Source organism: Pleurodeles waltl, chromosome 1_2, assembly GCF_031143425.1.
Source record: "Pleurodeles waltl isolate 20211129_DDA chromosome 1_2, aPleWal1.hap1.20221129, whole genome shotgun sequence".
Lineage (NCBI taxonomy): Eukaryota > Metazoa > Chordata > Amphibia > Caudata > Salamandridae > Pleurodeles > Pleurodeles waltl.
Window position 1 is genome coordinate 895,286,731 of NC_090437.1, and position 15,185 is coordinate 895,301,915.

The 15,185-nt window shown below is 45.4% G+C and overlaps 1 protein-coding gene across 1 annotated transcript in view; it reads left to right on the plus strand.

Moving 5' to 3' along the window:
- Positions 1-15,185, plus strand: part of LOC138245998 (plasma kallikrein-like) — a 525,156-nt gene that overhangs the window by 410,895 nt on the left and 99,076 nt on the right. The window contains exon 13 of the mRNA XM_069200127.1: positions 12,119-12,214. Within this exon, the coding sequence (XP_069056228.1) occupies positions 12,119-12,214 (96 nt within the window). The remainder of the gene's footprint in view (positions 1-12,118; positions 12,215-15,185) is intronic.

The window sequence follows — 15,185 nt, forward strand, 5'->3', positions numbered from 1 at the left end:
CAAATCCAATAGAAAAGGTAGCTTTCCTCCAAACAGCACAAGGGGAATGCGTTTGTGAAGAGTGGAAGATGTCCATTATTGGGAGGTATGGCATTGCACCTTGCATGTGTGGGAGGATCTGCCTGGTGTGACCCAAGTCATTGCGTACCAGATGTTGTGCCTAATTCCAGGAAGGCAACAAAGTTGGTAACTCCTTGTGGGTGATCGGAATCATCTGGTGCGACTCAAGTCATCGTGCACTAGATGCTGTGCCTCCTTTCAGGGAGGCACTGATTTGGTAACTCTTCACGCATAACCGGGACTGTCTGGTGTGACTCAAGTCATTGCACCCCAGTCGTTGTGCCTCCTACATGGTAGGTGCAAACTTGGTAACTCTTTGTGTATTGAATTGCCTGGCTTTGCTGAACCCCAATGTAGACAAAGCGACCCTTCCCCATGATTTGCAGACCGGGGCCCACGTTGGAAGGCACGGTGTGGTGATCTTTGAGTGAACTTCCCGAGTGGTGACAAGACATCTGTTTGTCAACTTTTGCCTGATCAGCCGTTATCTGTTTGTCCCATCTTTGCCATGGAATACTGAATAAGTGTAACTCTGGCTGTGAGCCGCCTAGTATCCAGGGAAAAGGTGCAACCATCTCCAGCTCTTGAGGAGTGGTGAATACGACTGGTTGGAGGGTGGAGAAAGGTTTGGACCCAGGGGGACTGAGAACACAGTGACCACTAGCTGCCGGATGTCAATGAACCACATTAGGGTGCTGGGAGCGAGTGTGTGCGAGTGCGTGCTATACTAGCCTGTCTTTATCTGTGGCACTGCGTAGTGGTGCAGAGTGAGTGAGGGGGAGTGATTGCCTGTGACTGACTACACAGCACAATGGTGTTGCAGTACATATTATTCCGTTGTCAGAGGATTATCACGGTTGACATTGGTTTTTACATGTGCAGCCTAGGCCGTGAAGCTATTTACAAGTGATGCTATTCTATGTATGTACACATTGCTGCTATTCTTGTGAACCGGGGTGCACCCTATCACTGTCTGATATTGAACTCACGTAATCGCTATGGTGGGTCTTGTGCTGACAGCGTTTTGGCACTGCATGATGGAGCTGGGAGAGAAAGTATTATTTTTCTCACATATACATACTGCTACTGTTGTTTTAACACACCTGGGCCTAGTACTGCTAGTCACATTACTAAGTGTGATTTATGCCCAGATTTACATGATGTTCATGTTGTGTTAACTAACTTGTGTGTTTTGAATACAAACTTTGTTTACATACACATTGTGTGAAGTCTCTTTTGTGATGCTCAGTGTATTTGTTGTGTGGTAGTGCTGTGCTAATGCTTTACACATTGCCCCTGTGATAGGCCTGACTGCTCTGTGCCAAGCTACCCAAGGGTGAGTGCAGGTTATACAGTGAGTGTAATAATCCACCCCTGATGAGAGTGGTAGGTTCTGCGAGGCTAGGGCCTCACCTTAGCCACCCAGAATGTGTTGTCTCCAATAGTGCTTTTATTTACTTATTTTTTAATGGTGGATAAGGGTTTTATGCACCAGTAGGCGGAAGGAGTGAGGGCAGGAGGGAATTGTTTTAGCAACAAAGGAGAAGGAAGACAGGGTTGGGGGTTTTAAGCAACACTGGAAGGAAGATGGGCAGGAGGATTTTAAGAAGGAGGGAGGGTGGCCATCTGAGGATTTTTAAGGAAAACCATACTTAAGCAACAATGGAAAAAGGGATAGCAGGTGGGGCAAACAACAGCCAAAGGATGGAGGTGGGTGGGGAGCAAACAACAGCCAAAGAAAGGGTAAGTGACAGTGAAAAGAAGAAGGGTGAGTGGTGGGCAAGTAACATCCAAGGGAGTGCAGTTGACAGCAAGAAGTCAGAAATTGAGGGTGGAGAAGTACACTAGGGAGCCTTCCGATGCACCCTGGTAGAGTGCCTAAATGTAAAGACAAAAGGTAGTTCCTTCAACAATATGCAGTGGAAGGACAAAAATAATGTAGCCATGCTCCAGGAGGAGGGAGGGCACAAACACATGAAACAGAAAGAATCCTATGGGGCCTGACCAATTAGAAGCATGCAAATGAGAGTGATAATGAAGCCCAAAAGTAGTAAAGTAAACAATAGGCAGACTCTGAGCCCACTGACAGAAAGATCTTGAAAAGACTGTGCATGTGCTGTCTAGGCAAGACCTAAAAACACCACTACATTGCTAGGATAACTACATGAAGTGCATAAAAGTATGCTGCACACACACACTGTTTTAACATATGACAGTATCATAGGATGCATAAGGGCTAGATGCTTTAAAAAATAAGACAAAAATAGTGAAAGAGGGAGAGAAACCATGCTGAAGGGCCCTCTTACATGCAGCAGAAAATCTGTGCATTGCTTTTCATGTCTACAGCAATATTCAGCAAACGTTAGAAACTCCTATGGGCTACTGTCAATTATAATGCATTTCTGTAATACAAACAAATAGTCATTGGGTGGCACAGTGATTTTATCCATGTAAAATTCGGAAATGGAAAATGACTATGAGATCTAAGGGTCAGATGTACTAAGAACTGGCCTCAAAATACTTTTTTTTTTTTTTTTTTTTTTTTTAAATATTTTTTTATTAACATTTCACTGCTTTACATTATGCAAATCCATCTGCGGTAACCTCTTGTTCTTATCTTACTCATCATTTAAAAGGTACATATATATACTAATCCTTGCATATCTTTCATGTCTCGACTTATTATTCATTTTGACCTTCTCTAGGTCTCTATTTCTCCTTGGATCTAACCTTTGGCGATCCTATATCAATGGGTCCTATGCTCTATGATTCTGTGTTACATTTTTATTGTATATGTCCGCATAGCAGCTCATCTCAATATTAAACTGTGTATAAACATGGTGGATTCTTGTGGATGGCTCCTACGTTAACTGGGTAAAGTCCTCTACAGGGGATTGTATTATGTGGGGGGAACTGGACTATCTTCTTTCACTCTCCCGTTACCTTGTTGTATCAGTGCGTGACCAGCCCTGCCCTGTCGCTCGTGTCCTAGTGTGGATTGCTAGTGCAATTGTCAGCCTGGGTACTGGTGTCGAGAGCCCTCCCAAGGGGCAACTCTATTGGGTGTTTCCGCTATCCCAGCCTTATACCCCCTCATGGTCCTATTTCTATTGGTGCCGCGTTGGGAGTTGTTGATCCCATCACTAGGTCGTTCCATTTCGTCACTAAGTCCTCCCAGTCTGGGGCTATGGGAGCCTGCCGGATGCCTTTGACCTCCTCAGCCTTCAGGACCTGTAACTCAGCCCTAGTTCATTTCACAACGTCGCTTTTCCATTCAGTAAGCGAGGGGTGGCTAGGGGCTTTCCAACCCCTTGTGATCAACCTTTTATATAGGGCCAGGGCGAGGTCCAAAAAGCGACTCCTGACTTTCCCCCGAGGGGTACCGCTCTTGAGGCCCAGCAGACATATAATGGGGGTTAACGGCAGTTCCATGCTAAATAGTCTTGATACGAACTTTGTCACCGCTCCCCAGCCAACCTGTATCACTGAGCATTTCCACATCATGTGGTCGAAATCCGCCTCCCCATCGTCACATCTGGGGCATGTCCTAGATGTTCCCCCGTACATGCGGAACAGTCGGTGAGGGGTAAGGTACGTCCTATGTAGGTAGTTATATTGGATGTATCGTAAACCGGTGTTACGTGAGATCACCCGAGGATAAGCTAGAGCCCTACTCCATTCCGTCTCGGACAGGTCGCGCCCGACCGTTTTCTCCCATCTCTCCCTCAGGGAGTGCAGGGGATCTATTTCAGCTTCAATCTGGGCTCGATATATTTTAGCAATCAAATGGGGTTCTCCGCCCGCCAACAGGAGGTGTAACACTTTGTGGACAGAGGGCTCTGCGTTAATTGTATCCCAGTGGTCTTTCAGAGTGTACACCAACTTCCTAAAGAGCAAGAATTGGCCCTGGGGCATCCCCCCTCTCATTAGGTCGGCGAAGTTCCTCATCACCCCTTCCCTGACCCAGGCCCCTTGGTCGCTTCTCCTTCGGGTCCACGATCAGGACCGATAACGGCAGCGCCGGAGAGTAAGGCGGGCCCACTCCGACTCTTCTCGTGCATCTCTTCCAGCACGCCATCGCAATAGTAGTCATTAGGCTGGCTCCGAGAGGGGCGATCTTCCTCCCTGTCATTCGTGCTACTATTCGAGCTGTGTCCAACATACCGTGGAAGTGAACAAGTCCAACTGTCCCGCGCCTATCATCCAGCCGAACACCCATTGTAGCTGGGACGCCAGGTAATATGCCGCGAAGTCAGGGGCCCCTAGCCCACCTGCACCTGCCGGTCTGCAAATGGTCACAATGCCGTACGTCTGCGACCATCGTCCCACACTAACTCCCGAAGCAATGTGTTCAATTCGCGGAACCACGTCGGAGGGATCTATAACAGTAGATTTGCGAAGTAATAGAGGAGGCGGGGAAGCATAATCATTTTTGACAGTGCTATTCTGGCCATTATTGTTAGCTTCAGCGATCGCCAGAACCCCACCGAGGACCGTAAGGAGTGGAGTGTCCCACCCAGGTTGCCGTCCCGGAGGTCGTCCAGTTTATGGTATATTTAAATGCCCAGATATTTAAAAGTCCGTGGGGCCCAATTCACGTCTCTCGGGCATGTTTAAGGGTGTGTACAGTTCGGCAGCATAGGAAATACAAATGTTTTGCCTCGGTTAAGGCGAGGCCCCGACAGCCCCCCGAAAACCTCCAGGGTCCCCAGAGCCCACAGGAGACCACTGAGTCCATCTCTCAGGTAAACAAGTATATCATCAGCATATAGGGAGATAATATGTTTGGTTGGTCCTCATTTTATTCCTTCACCCACTCCCTCCTGTCACAGCTGGGCCGCCAGAGGTTCAATTGCCAGGGCAAATAGCAGCGGGGACAAGGGACACCCCTGTCTAGTCCCCCGATATACCGGGTATGTACTGGATATCGTTCTGCCCGTCTTCACCCTTGCCAGCGGAGAGGAGTACAATAGATCAACCCATTTCACCCAGTCTTCCCCCAGTCCCATTTTTAACATCGCAGCCCTGAGGTAGTCCCACATAATCGAGTCAAAGGCCTTCTCAAAATCCACCGCGAGCAAAACCCCACCAGGGGGCTTTTCCTCTCCTGGCATATGTAAGACAGTGAAAAGTCGTCTTAAGTTCAACGACGTGCTGCGGCCAGGGACAAAACCATTCTGGTCTGTGTGCATGAGTGTAGACATGAGGGGGAGCAATCTGCCGGCCATGACCATACTAAGGATCTTAAAGTCGCTAATCAGCATTGATAAGGGACGGAAGTCAGTCACTGGTGCTTCCCTATGTTTTGTCTTGGGGAGTGACACCACCAAGGCCTCACGGAGTGTGCGCGGCAGCTGCCCCTGTTGGAGAGCCTCTGTGTACATCTCCGCAAGCTGGGGAACCAATAGTGTCTTATATTTTTTATAAAAGTCCATTGGCAGGCCGTACTGGCCTCAAAATACTGATCACAATTTGCAACCAGTATTTTTGCGACCAGTGTGGTCATTTGTAAACAGACCTCTGTACTAATAGGAAGGTTTGAAAATTACGGATTCCTAGTGGGTCGCAATTCGACCTACCTCATGAATAATAAGGTAGGTGACAAATTGTGATCCATTAGGAATCGCAGCCATCACAGTGATGGTGGCCTGCTGAGGTCAGCAGGTCACTAATGTTTGTTGATTGCTTTTAGCAATTTAAAGCAATTTGCTTCAGATGCACCCCATTTTCCTTAAGGAAAACGAGATATGAAATAAATTAAAAGTGTACATTTTGTCAATTCACAAAGGGGAAGGGCTCTTTAGGGGACTCCTTGCCATTTGAGAATGGCTTACCCACCTCCTTTGAGGAGGTAGTAGTAGAATATTTAATGTTTTGCACCTAGAATTTGGTTGCAGAACATCAGTATATACCATTGGAATGCAGTATTTGGAAGGGACGCCATAAACACCCCCTCTAAATACCTAAATACTGAATTAACCCCTTCTGTGCCGCTCACTTCCACTGGCACAGTGCTCCTGTGCCGAGGACATAACCATTACATCCTCAGCCTGGAGAGCGGAGGGAGCGCTAGCGCTCCCTCTGTGGGCTTCCCTCCCACCCACTAAGGCAGGGATGGAAGGGGAAGCCCTTCCCCTTCCACCCCGAGCCACCCAGTGACGTCTGATGAGGTCAGCGCGCATTCACACGCTGACCTCATCAGAGGCCACTTCCCCATTGCGCTGGAAGCTCAGCTTCCAGCACGATCGGAAGAGAAATGCTCAGCATTTCTCTTCCGATCAGGTGAAGGGGGCCTGAGAGGCTTCAAAGGGAAGGACTTTCCTTCCCTTTGAAGTCTCTCAGAGCATTTCAGAAGCCTGATCGTGAAGCGATTCGGCTTCTGAAATGCCCACTTAGCACCAGGAATTTATTATGAATAGGAAATTGGCATAAGGGGAGCGACCCCTTGGGCAAGGGTCGCTCCCCAGGGGGGCAATTTTTATCAAGGCCTTTTCTGCCCCCCTGGGGGCAGATCGGCCTATTGTTATTAGGCCTATCTGCCCCCGGGGGGGGGGGCAGAAACCTCTATGCGCCAGGAAGGTTTTTTTTGGACGGCAAATTCACGGAAGGGGAGCGACCCCTTAGGTAAGGGTCACTCCCGGGGGGGGGGGGCAAATTTATTTTAGGTCCTTTTTGCCTCCCCTGGTGCAGATCGGCCTATTGCTATCAGGCCGATCTGCCCTCTGGGGGGGCAGAAACCTCTAGGCACCAGGGGTAATTGTTTTTTTGTTTTGTTTTTTAGGGGTGGGGAGTGACCCCTTAGACAAGGGTCGCTCCCCTGGGGGTCACATTGTATTTAGACCATTTCTGCCCCACTTGGGAGCAGATCGGCTGATTTTTGTTAGGCTAATCTGCCCCCAAGGTGGGCAAAAACCACTAGGCACTGGGGATTTTTTTTTGCGCCAATTTTACGCAAGGGGAGCGACCCCTTAGGCAAGAGTCGCCCCCTGGGGGGCAAATTTATTGTAGGCCATTTCTGCTCCCCTTGGGGGCAGATCGGCCTATTTCTATTAGGCCGATGTGCACCCAAGGGGGGCAGGAACCACTAGGCACCGGGGATTTTTTTCCACCAATTTCACGCAAGGGGAGCGACCCCTTAGGCAAGGGTCACTCCCCTGTGGGGGGGCAAATTTATTTTAGGCCATTTCTGCTCCCCTTGAGGGCAGATCAGCATATTTCTATTAGGCCGATCTGCCCCAGGGGGCAGAAACCACTAAGGCACCAGGGATTGGTGTGTGTGTATGTGTGTGTTTTCTTTAGGGGGCAGCCCCTTGGGTAAGGGTCGCTCCCCTTGTATCCCAAGGATATATAGGACTTGTAGGTTCATCAAGAACCCTAGGTACTCTGAGCCAATAAATGAGCTGCACCTTGCAATGCGTTTTCATTCTATACTGGGTATACAGCAATTAATTTGCTGAAATATAAAAAGTGAAAAATAGGTCCAGCAGATGTAACGGTATATTGCTTTAAAAAATATGACATCGCAGAAAAAAGTTACAGAGATAAAACATGGCGAAAAATTGCTCTTTTTTTCACCTCAATTTCAATATTCTTTTAATTCAGCTGTTATTTTCTGTACTACTTGTAGGATCTACACAAATGACCCCTTGCTGAATTCAGAATTTTGTATACTTTGCAGAAATGTTTAGCTTTCTGGGATCCAGCATTGGTTTCTTACCCATTTCTGTCACTAACTGGAAGGAGGCTGAAAGCACAAAAAAATAGTAGAAATGGGGTATGTCCCAGTAAAATGTCAAAATTGTGTTAAAAAATTGGGTTTTCTAATTCAAGTCTGCCTGTTCCTGAAAGCTGGGAAAATGGTGATTATACCACCGCAAACCCTTTGTTAATGCCATTTTCAGAGAAAAAACCACAAGCCTTCTTCTGCACCCCTTTTTCCCATTTTTTAAAAAAAAAACTAAATTTCCGCTGTATTTTGGCAAATTTGTTGGTCTCCTTCAGGGGAACCCACAAAGTCTGGGTACCTCTAGAATCCCTAGGGCGTTGGAAAAAAAGGATGCAAAGTTGGCATAGGTAGCTTATGTGGAGAAAAAGTTATGAGGGCCTAAGCGTAAACTGCCCCAAATAGCCACAAAAAGGCTTGGCACAGGAGGGGAAAAGGCCTGGCAGCAAAGGGGTTAATATTGAGTCACAAACCCAAATTGCAATTTGGTAACTTGGTACTGAATCTCAATTTATGGTCAGCACATAAGAAAAGGCATTTCTGTTAATCAGCTGTTTGTTGGCACAAAAATGCTTTCTACATCTGGCTCTATGTCCACACACACACACACAGAAGCCAAAATCACAGAGCTGACCTAATTGACAAAAGTAACCATTAATATTTGCCTATAATTCTGTTATCATTAACGTTTGGTGCTGATTGCACATGAACACTAACACAAACAAAAACATACACATCATGTCACAACAAAAAAAAAATCGAAAATAGGCCACCACCACAGAGGCAATTACACTAAATTACTGCCCAGTTAAGTTTTACAATGAAATGTACAGGAAAAATGTCATCACTGAATTTATGTGACACTGCACTTACATAGTGTCTGTCCTATAGTCCTCTTGCTGCACTGTCCTACGCCAATGTGAAAGGGCAGGAATGCACAGTATTTATGCAATATGGTGCTTTCCTTTCCTTTGCCCCTGTTCTGGCGCACAATTGGATGTCTAGCGCCTACCATGGTCCAAGGGTGCCTTCATTTCAAGCAGGATTATTTTTGTACAGAAAGGAGCACCTTCCTGCACAAAAACAGTCCAGAGAGGCGTTTTCCTCTTTCCATTTATGCTGCAGAATTCAGCACAAATGGAAAGAGGAAATAATGAGGAGAAATTAAAATATGTCTCCTCGTTATGTCACCCCTGGGAAGGCATGCAGTTTTGGTGCTGCCCCAGGTTTACGTGAGTAAGCTACTGCAAATCCCATGGACCGCCTCCTAGGTGCAGAGTGAGATAATTCAGCAGCTTGAGCCGCTTTGTCTTACTTCATATCTATGAGGCCATTCAAAGTCATCCAAAGGGTTTTGTGTGGCCTCATAGACATGGTTGAGAGGCTTGCACTGCCAGAGCGCCACAACTAGTGACGCTCCAACGGCACAAGCCTCTCATAAATATGCCCCATGGAATTGATATCTTGAATTCGTAATGTGGGTAATGGTGAGGTAAGAGGACATGTCTTTGTGTTAGGTCTGAACACACTACTACACAGCATTGTAGCAAATATACGTTGAAAGACAACTTTTGGAATTTTTATATGGTGGACATTCTATGTCAGACAATGCATATGTTTCCTTATTCCTTTGCTCTGGGCCTAGTTGATTTCCAGGTTTTCTGCTGAATGTTGTATTCCAGTCCCCCACCCCAATTTACAATCCATTCATGATTCCAAAAAGCATCAATGTGTCTGCTTGGACGGTAGGTGTGGTATCTGAAATATGTCAGTGTATTCTGTATAAGTGTGTGGTTTATTCTGGATATTGTTGGTGTATACATGGTGCGAGAAATTGGGTTGTTGGTAGACTGGGGTGTCAGCCGTGGTAAATCAGCAGCCACAGTTCCTTGTGAGGTAAACCACAAAAAATCACTAATCTAACCTGTGCTTAAACCTGGGTAGCTTGGCACAAGTAGTCAGGCTAAACCTAGAGGCAATGTGTTAAGCATTTATACAGTACACAAACAGCAACACAGCGAAAACACAACAGAATAGCAATCCCAAACCAATTTAGGAAATTTAATTATTTGACAGCAAAACCATGAAAATCCATTTAGTAGAACTAGACTTCTGATTTTTTTTAAGTTTAGGGTTCAAAATAGCAAGTCCTCAGTATTAGAAAATGGCCACCTGGGCATCTTTCCCACCAAAACCAACGGTCCAGGAATAGATGGAAACCCTTGGGGGTTCACAACTTACTCAGGCAGGGTCCAGTTACAGGTTTAAAATGGTGGGAGCCTGTTGTGTCCCTGTGGCTCAGAACAGGGGACCAGCTAAACTAGACCTTGGAGTCACTTCTGAAATCATGGGTGCAGGTGGTGGTGTAGGGCTCTACAGCAGGGCTGGACTCTGAAAGTTCCAAGCAGGCTGCAGGCAGTAAAGCAGTCCTTCCATGTAAAGCAGCAGTCTGGCAGAGTACACAGCAGGTCACAGCAGCAGGCAGTTCTCTGAGAGTCTTTCCGCTGGCCCAGTAGTGAACTGAAGAGTGGGTTTGAGATCCATATTTGTATGCCCTAATGCCCTGCTCCTAGAATTTGGGAGAAGTTTCCTGAATGGTTCCCCTGTAGCTCCAAGAATTTCCTGCTTCCTCTACCTTGGCTCCTAGCTTACTGCGCTGACAATACAGGGTTGTTAAGCCTATTGTGTAGTAGCAGAGCCCTGCCTATTCAGTTGCAAATGGGACTGTGCTTAGCTCCACCCCCACCCATTAGGTCAGTTAATGACCCATTCAGACTCTGATAATCCCTCTATTGTGTGACTGTCTGGGGTGAATTCACAAAGTCTCAACTGTCAGTTACACCCTGTCGTGTGACCTAAGGCAGTCTATAGGCACAGAGGGCTAAGGGCAGGAAAATGGCAACTTTCTAAAAGTGGCATTTTCAGACTTGTAATGATAAATCTGGCTTTACCATTAAAGAAGGCTTATTAATGCGAATTCATAGATATCAAACAAGAAATATCTACCACCTGCGGTTTAGGACTTACCACTTATTAATTTGAATAAGGAATCTCAAATGTTACTTTATGGGAGGGGTAGGCCTCTTAGTAGTGAGTAAACAGATTTGGGAGTTTTTCATTACTAGGACATGTAAAACTAAAACGTACCTGCCCTACCTTTTATTTACACAGCACCCTACCCTATGGGCTACTTAGGGCCTACCTCAGGGGTGATCTGTATGTAATAGAAGGGGAGTTTAAGTCTTGGCAAGGGGTGGGACACTGCCTTCAGGCCGCAATGGCAGGCCTGGGACAAGGTATAAGGTGCTACGTAAGTTGGTGGCACAATATGTGCTGCAGGCCCACTGATGGCATTTAATATACAGGTTTGGAGTATATGTAATACCACTCTGCAAAGGACTTACAAGTAAATTAAATATGCTAATCAGGTGTATCCCAACCACTGGCATGGGCAGTGCAGGGGCCCCCTAACAGGGCCCCGGCCAGCTTTTCACTGTCTGCATAGCAGACAGTGAAAAGCGCGACCGGTGCAACTGCACCCGTCGCACGACCGCAACACCGCCGGCTCCATTCGTAGCTGGCTCCTGTGTTGCAGCCTCATTCCCGCTGGGCCGGCGGGCGCAAACTTGGTTTGCGCCCGCCGGCCCAGCGGGAATGTCGGAATGGGGGCTGCGTGAGTGCGGCCGCATGGCGGTTTCCGCCTTGCGGGCGACGGTAGCCGCCCGCCAAGGTCAAAATGACCCCCGATATTTTGTACGTTTGCGTCATCTTTGCATCAAAAAATGACGCAGGGACGGCGCTAAGTTCCATAAATCAGGCCCTTAGTGCGTGAAGAACAATGGGGCATAAATTACCTTTCGGCTCCAATCTCATTAAAATTGAGCATTAAGCAACAGTGTCCATGCGAAGAGCTGGATTCAGGTGGTAGACTGCTGATAATAAATGTATTTTTCATATTTCCCTGCATCTGATGAAATCTCGAAGGCTTTGAGGATAACACCCTTTAGACTTCAGTCCAAAAGAAAATAATCAGACAAATACCGCTGCTCTGCGGAGAGGGATATATTAGGCTTATGATTGGCTGTGAAATTGGGAGAGTGGAGGGGTAGAGGGTGGCCGTGTTAAAGTTAAATCCACTGTTTGTAGGTAAACGAGAATGCAGACTAGTAAACACCACCGAGGGTACTTTTTGTATGTCTGTAATACCTACTGAATTATTAAATAAAATAATTTTATTCAGAACTGGAAATTTGGAAAATATAAAATGAATTACATCATATTTAAAAAAAAGAAAAACTCATGTACGCGTTGTTTTAATTTTCCTTTGCCTTTTAGATCGGCAGCTTCCAATATGCCTGCCGGCGAAGGCTGATGCAAATAAAATATATTCCTCCTGCTGGGTAACAGGATGGGGCTACACAGAAGAATCAGGTATGGTCACAATTAAAACCATAAACATGACGCTAAATTGTTTTGTGAACAGCTTTTTACATGCCTTGGGAGAGTTCCTACACATTTAAAAATTGTGCTTTTATTCATTTTTCAATACATGACATTAAATATAAGTGGTTTGAATATTTACTGATGGCTCCGAGCTGTTAATTTACACTCACTATGCTGTGGTCAAGGGAGGTCGACATAGCTCTGTGAGATGAAAGAATTCACTTTTATTACCAGTGACACAATACCACTCATTGGGGAAAGATCCACTATCACCACGCCCCAGTTGTAAAATATCACATTAAGAAGTACCATTCCACGGGGATACTACTATATTAAGAAGGCAGTCAGTGAAAACATCGGGAGTACCTGCAACATTGTTGCCTTTTTCTATTTTACTGTACCACCCAAAAACATGGTTATTAAGACTCTAATTAAGACTACATGGGGGCTGGTCTAAAATAGGTACACAACACATCCAGTTGACAATAATTGTGTGTTGCCTACATTTTTTGTACCAAACCCTGATGACACTGTGGGCCAGATTTACAAGAAACTGGCGCGGGGATGCACCAAAATTGACAACGCCGTGTTGCACAATTCTGAAATACAGGAATGCTCAGTATTAACAAAAATACAGCACACTCTTGTGTTTCCTCTAGTGCTGGCGTAAAATTTAGCTGCCAGTGCCAACACAGGCACCCTTGCACCAGAGTGTAAGGGTGTCTGCTTTGAAGAGAATGATTGTTAATGTGCAGGAAGGTGTCTTCTCCTGCACATAAACGGTCTACACTGACGATTTGGCACTTGCAGCAGAATGAAGCACACATAGAAGTAGCAAATCTTTATTACTGAATGATTGTTTATATGCAGGAAGGGACACCTTCCTGCACATAAACAATCATTCATGGCATTTTTCTCTTTCTATGTGTGCTGTAGAATGCAGCAAACATAGAAACAACAAAAACGAGGAGAAATAAAAGTAGTTCTCCTCGTTGTACCATGCTAATGCCACCCATGGGGTGGGGTTAGTTTTTGGCACTGCCTCAGATTTACGATTCATTGTAAATCTGGGGCAGCCTAAAAAGTAATAGGTGTTGCAGTGGAACGCCCACAGCCACACCCATTTCATGACCTTCTGCCGCTGAAAACTGTGTCGGAGGGCCCATATTTACACGGGGGCATTAAGCCACAAAACCTTGTAATATGGCGCAGTGCACAGCGCTACCAGAGTGTCACAAAAAGTGACGCTCCTGTGGTACATGTAAATTTGCCTCTGTATTTCTTGGGCAGTGTTCGACAGTTGCCGACGAAGATGTTAGCAGAGTTAGAATCTGATGGTCCGTGCCAACATATAATTGGTAAACCTGAATACATTTTACAACCGAATTTACAACAGCCAGAATCGTTGATATTGTGTTGATATTAAGAGCCCAGTTATTCTAACTGTTTATTACTCACATCCATACATCCATACAAACATATATAGCGCAATGAAAACCCTAACTAGGACAGGTTTTATTGACATTTTGAAATCCCAGGAGTTTATTAAATATCAAGAATCTGTCATCATAACAGTGCCAGGCAGTGAGCAACTTTCTGACTGCCAGCTTCAGACGTTGTGGAAAGGCCTTTTTCTACATCATATATTGCATCAAATTCCATTGAGCAATCCAGCCACCAGACAGCGGCCAGGATGAACATGTGGGTATGCAACACAGATAAGAAGACCAGTCGTGCTTCAAAAAGTATCATGTAGGATGCATCACTTGCCTGATGCCATTAGCATCATAGACAGCAGGCACAATCCAATATTGGGCACCACTGTGTGAGGTCAGTTATGTGACCACCAACACCAGAATCAGGAGTCCAGAGTAAGTCCCAAAATCATACACATTTAAACACCTTCTTTGTTTGTTGAATGCTGGTGCATACCGGAATGGGTGGTTGTTCAGTGAAGGCAATTACATGAACATGCCATTTTATCAGGCAAAGAGTTGCCTTACATCAGGAAAAGGGTTGAGTTGTGCACCCACACATGTTCACCTTAACTCATAGGCACCACACATTGGCACACACACATGGTGACTATGGTGGGGATGGCTGAGAAGCATGGGCGACATCAGGCATGTCTAGGAGTCTTGTGGTAATTATGATATTCCTCAAAGGCCACATTAGGGTACACAAATACAGCCCACACAGTGAGAAAGTACGTTACTCGTCTGCATGCAAAAAACAGTCACACATTCATAACACAAGTGTACAAACACTCGCAGATATGAACAGCGCCAATTTTCTGTGTTCGAGTCTCTCATAGCAAGCTGTACACTGTGAAATAGGAAAAGTAAGATGAGCGATCTTCTGGATTGAAAATCATAGCAATCAAAGGAGTCTAGGACTGCCAACGTAGCAAATTACACCTGTTGGATGACCCTAACAGAATCTGTAAAAGGAAACCTTGATTGCCTTCCATTTGTTAATTTGATCTTTGAAGAGGGACAAGAGTGTAAGAGTTGTTCACACACATTTATTTGCTATGATACCAAAATATAATTGTAAGAATGTAATGTGTCCTACATACACTTTACCTAAAAACATTAATATATGATAATAAAAAAACAGACCCAATAGGTAAATGATATTAGAAAACAATATTTATGTCAGGCATTATTTCTCTGGATAATTTTCTGAAATGCAGGTGTTTTGTCAGCCTTTGTCTTTTGACTAAAGGCAGAATAGACTTTGACTCACATCTGGAGCATTTAGGTAAATAAATCTAAATTGTCGTTTCCCATAACGGTGAGAATTGTGTTATATGAAGTACTCCCATCACATCATTATAGAGTATGTGTGTTGTACATTAGGGGCCCAATACTCCACCCAAAGTGAGACATTGATGCTGTTAGATACCTATTGATGCCGATACAGTTGAGCCCACTATCAATGATGGAGAGTATTTAAC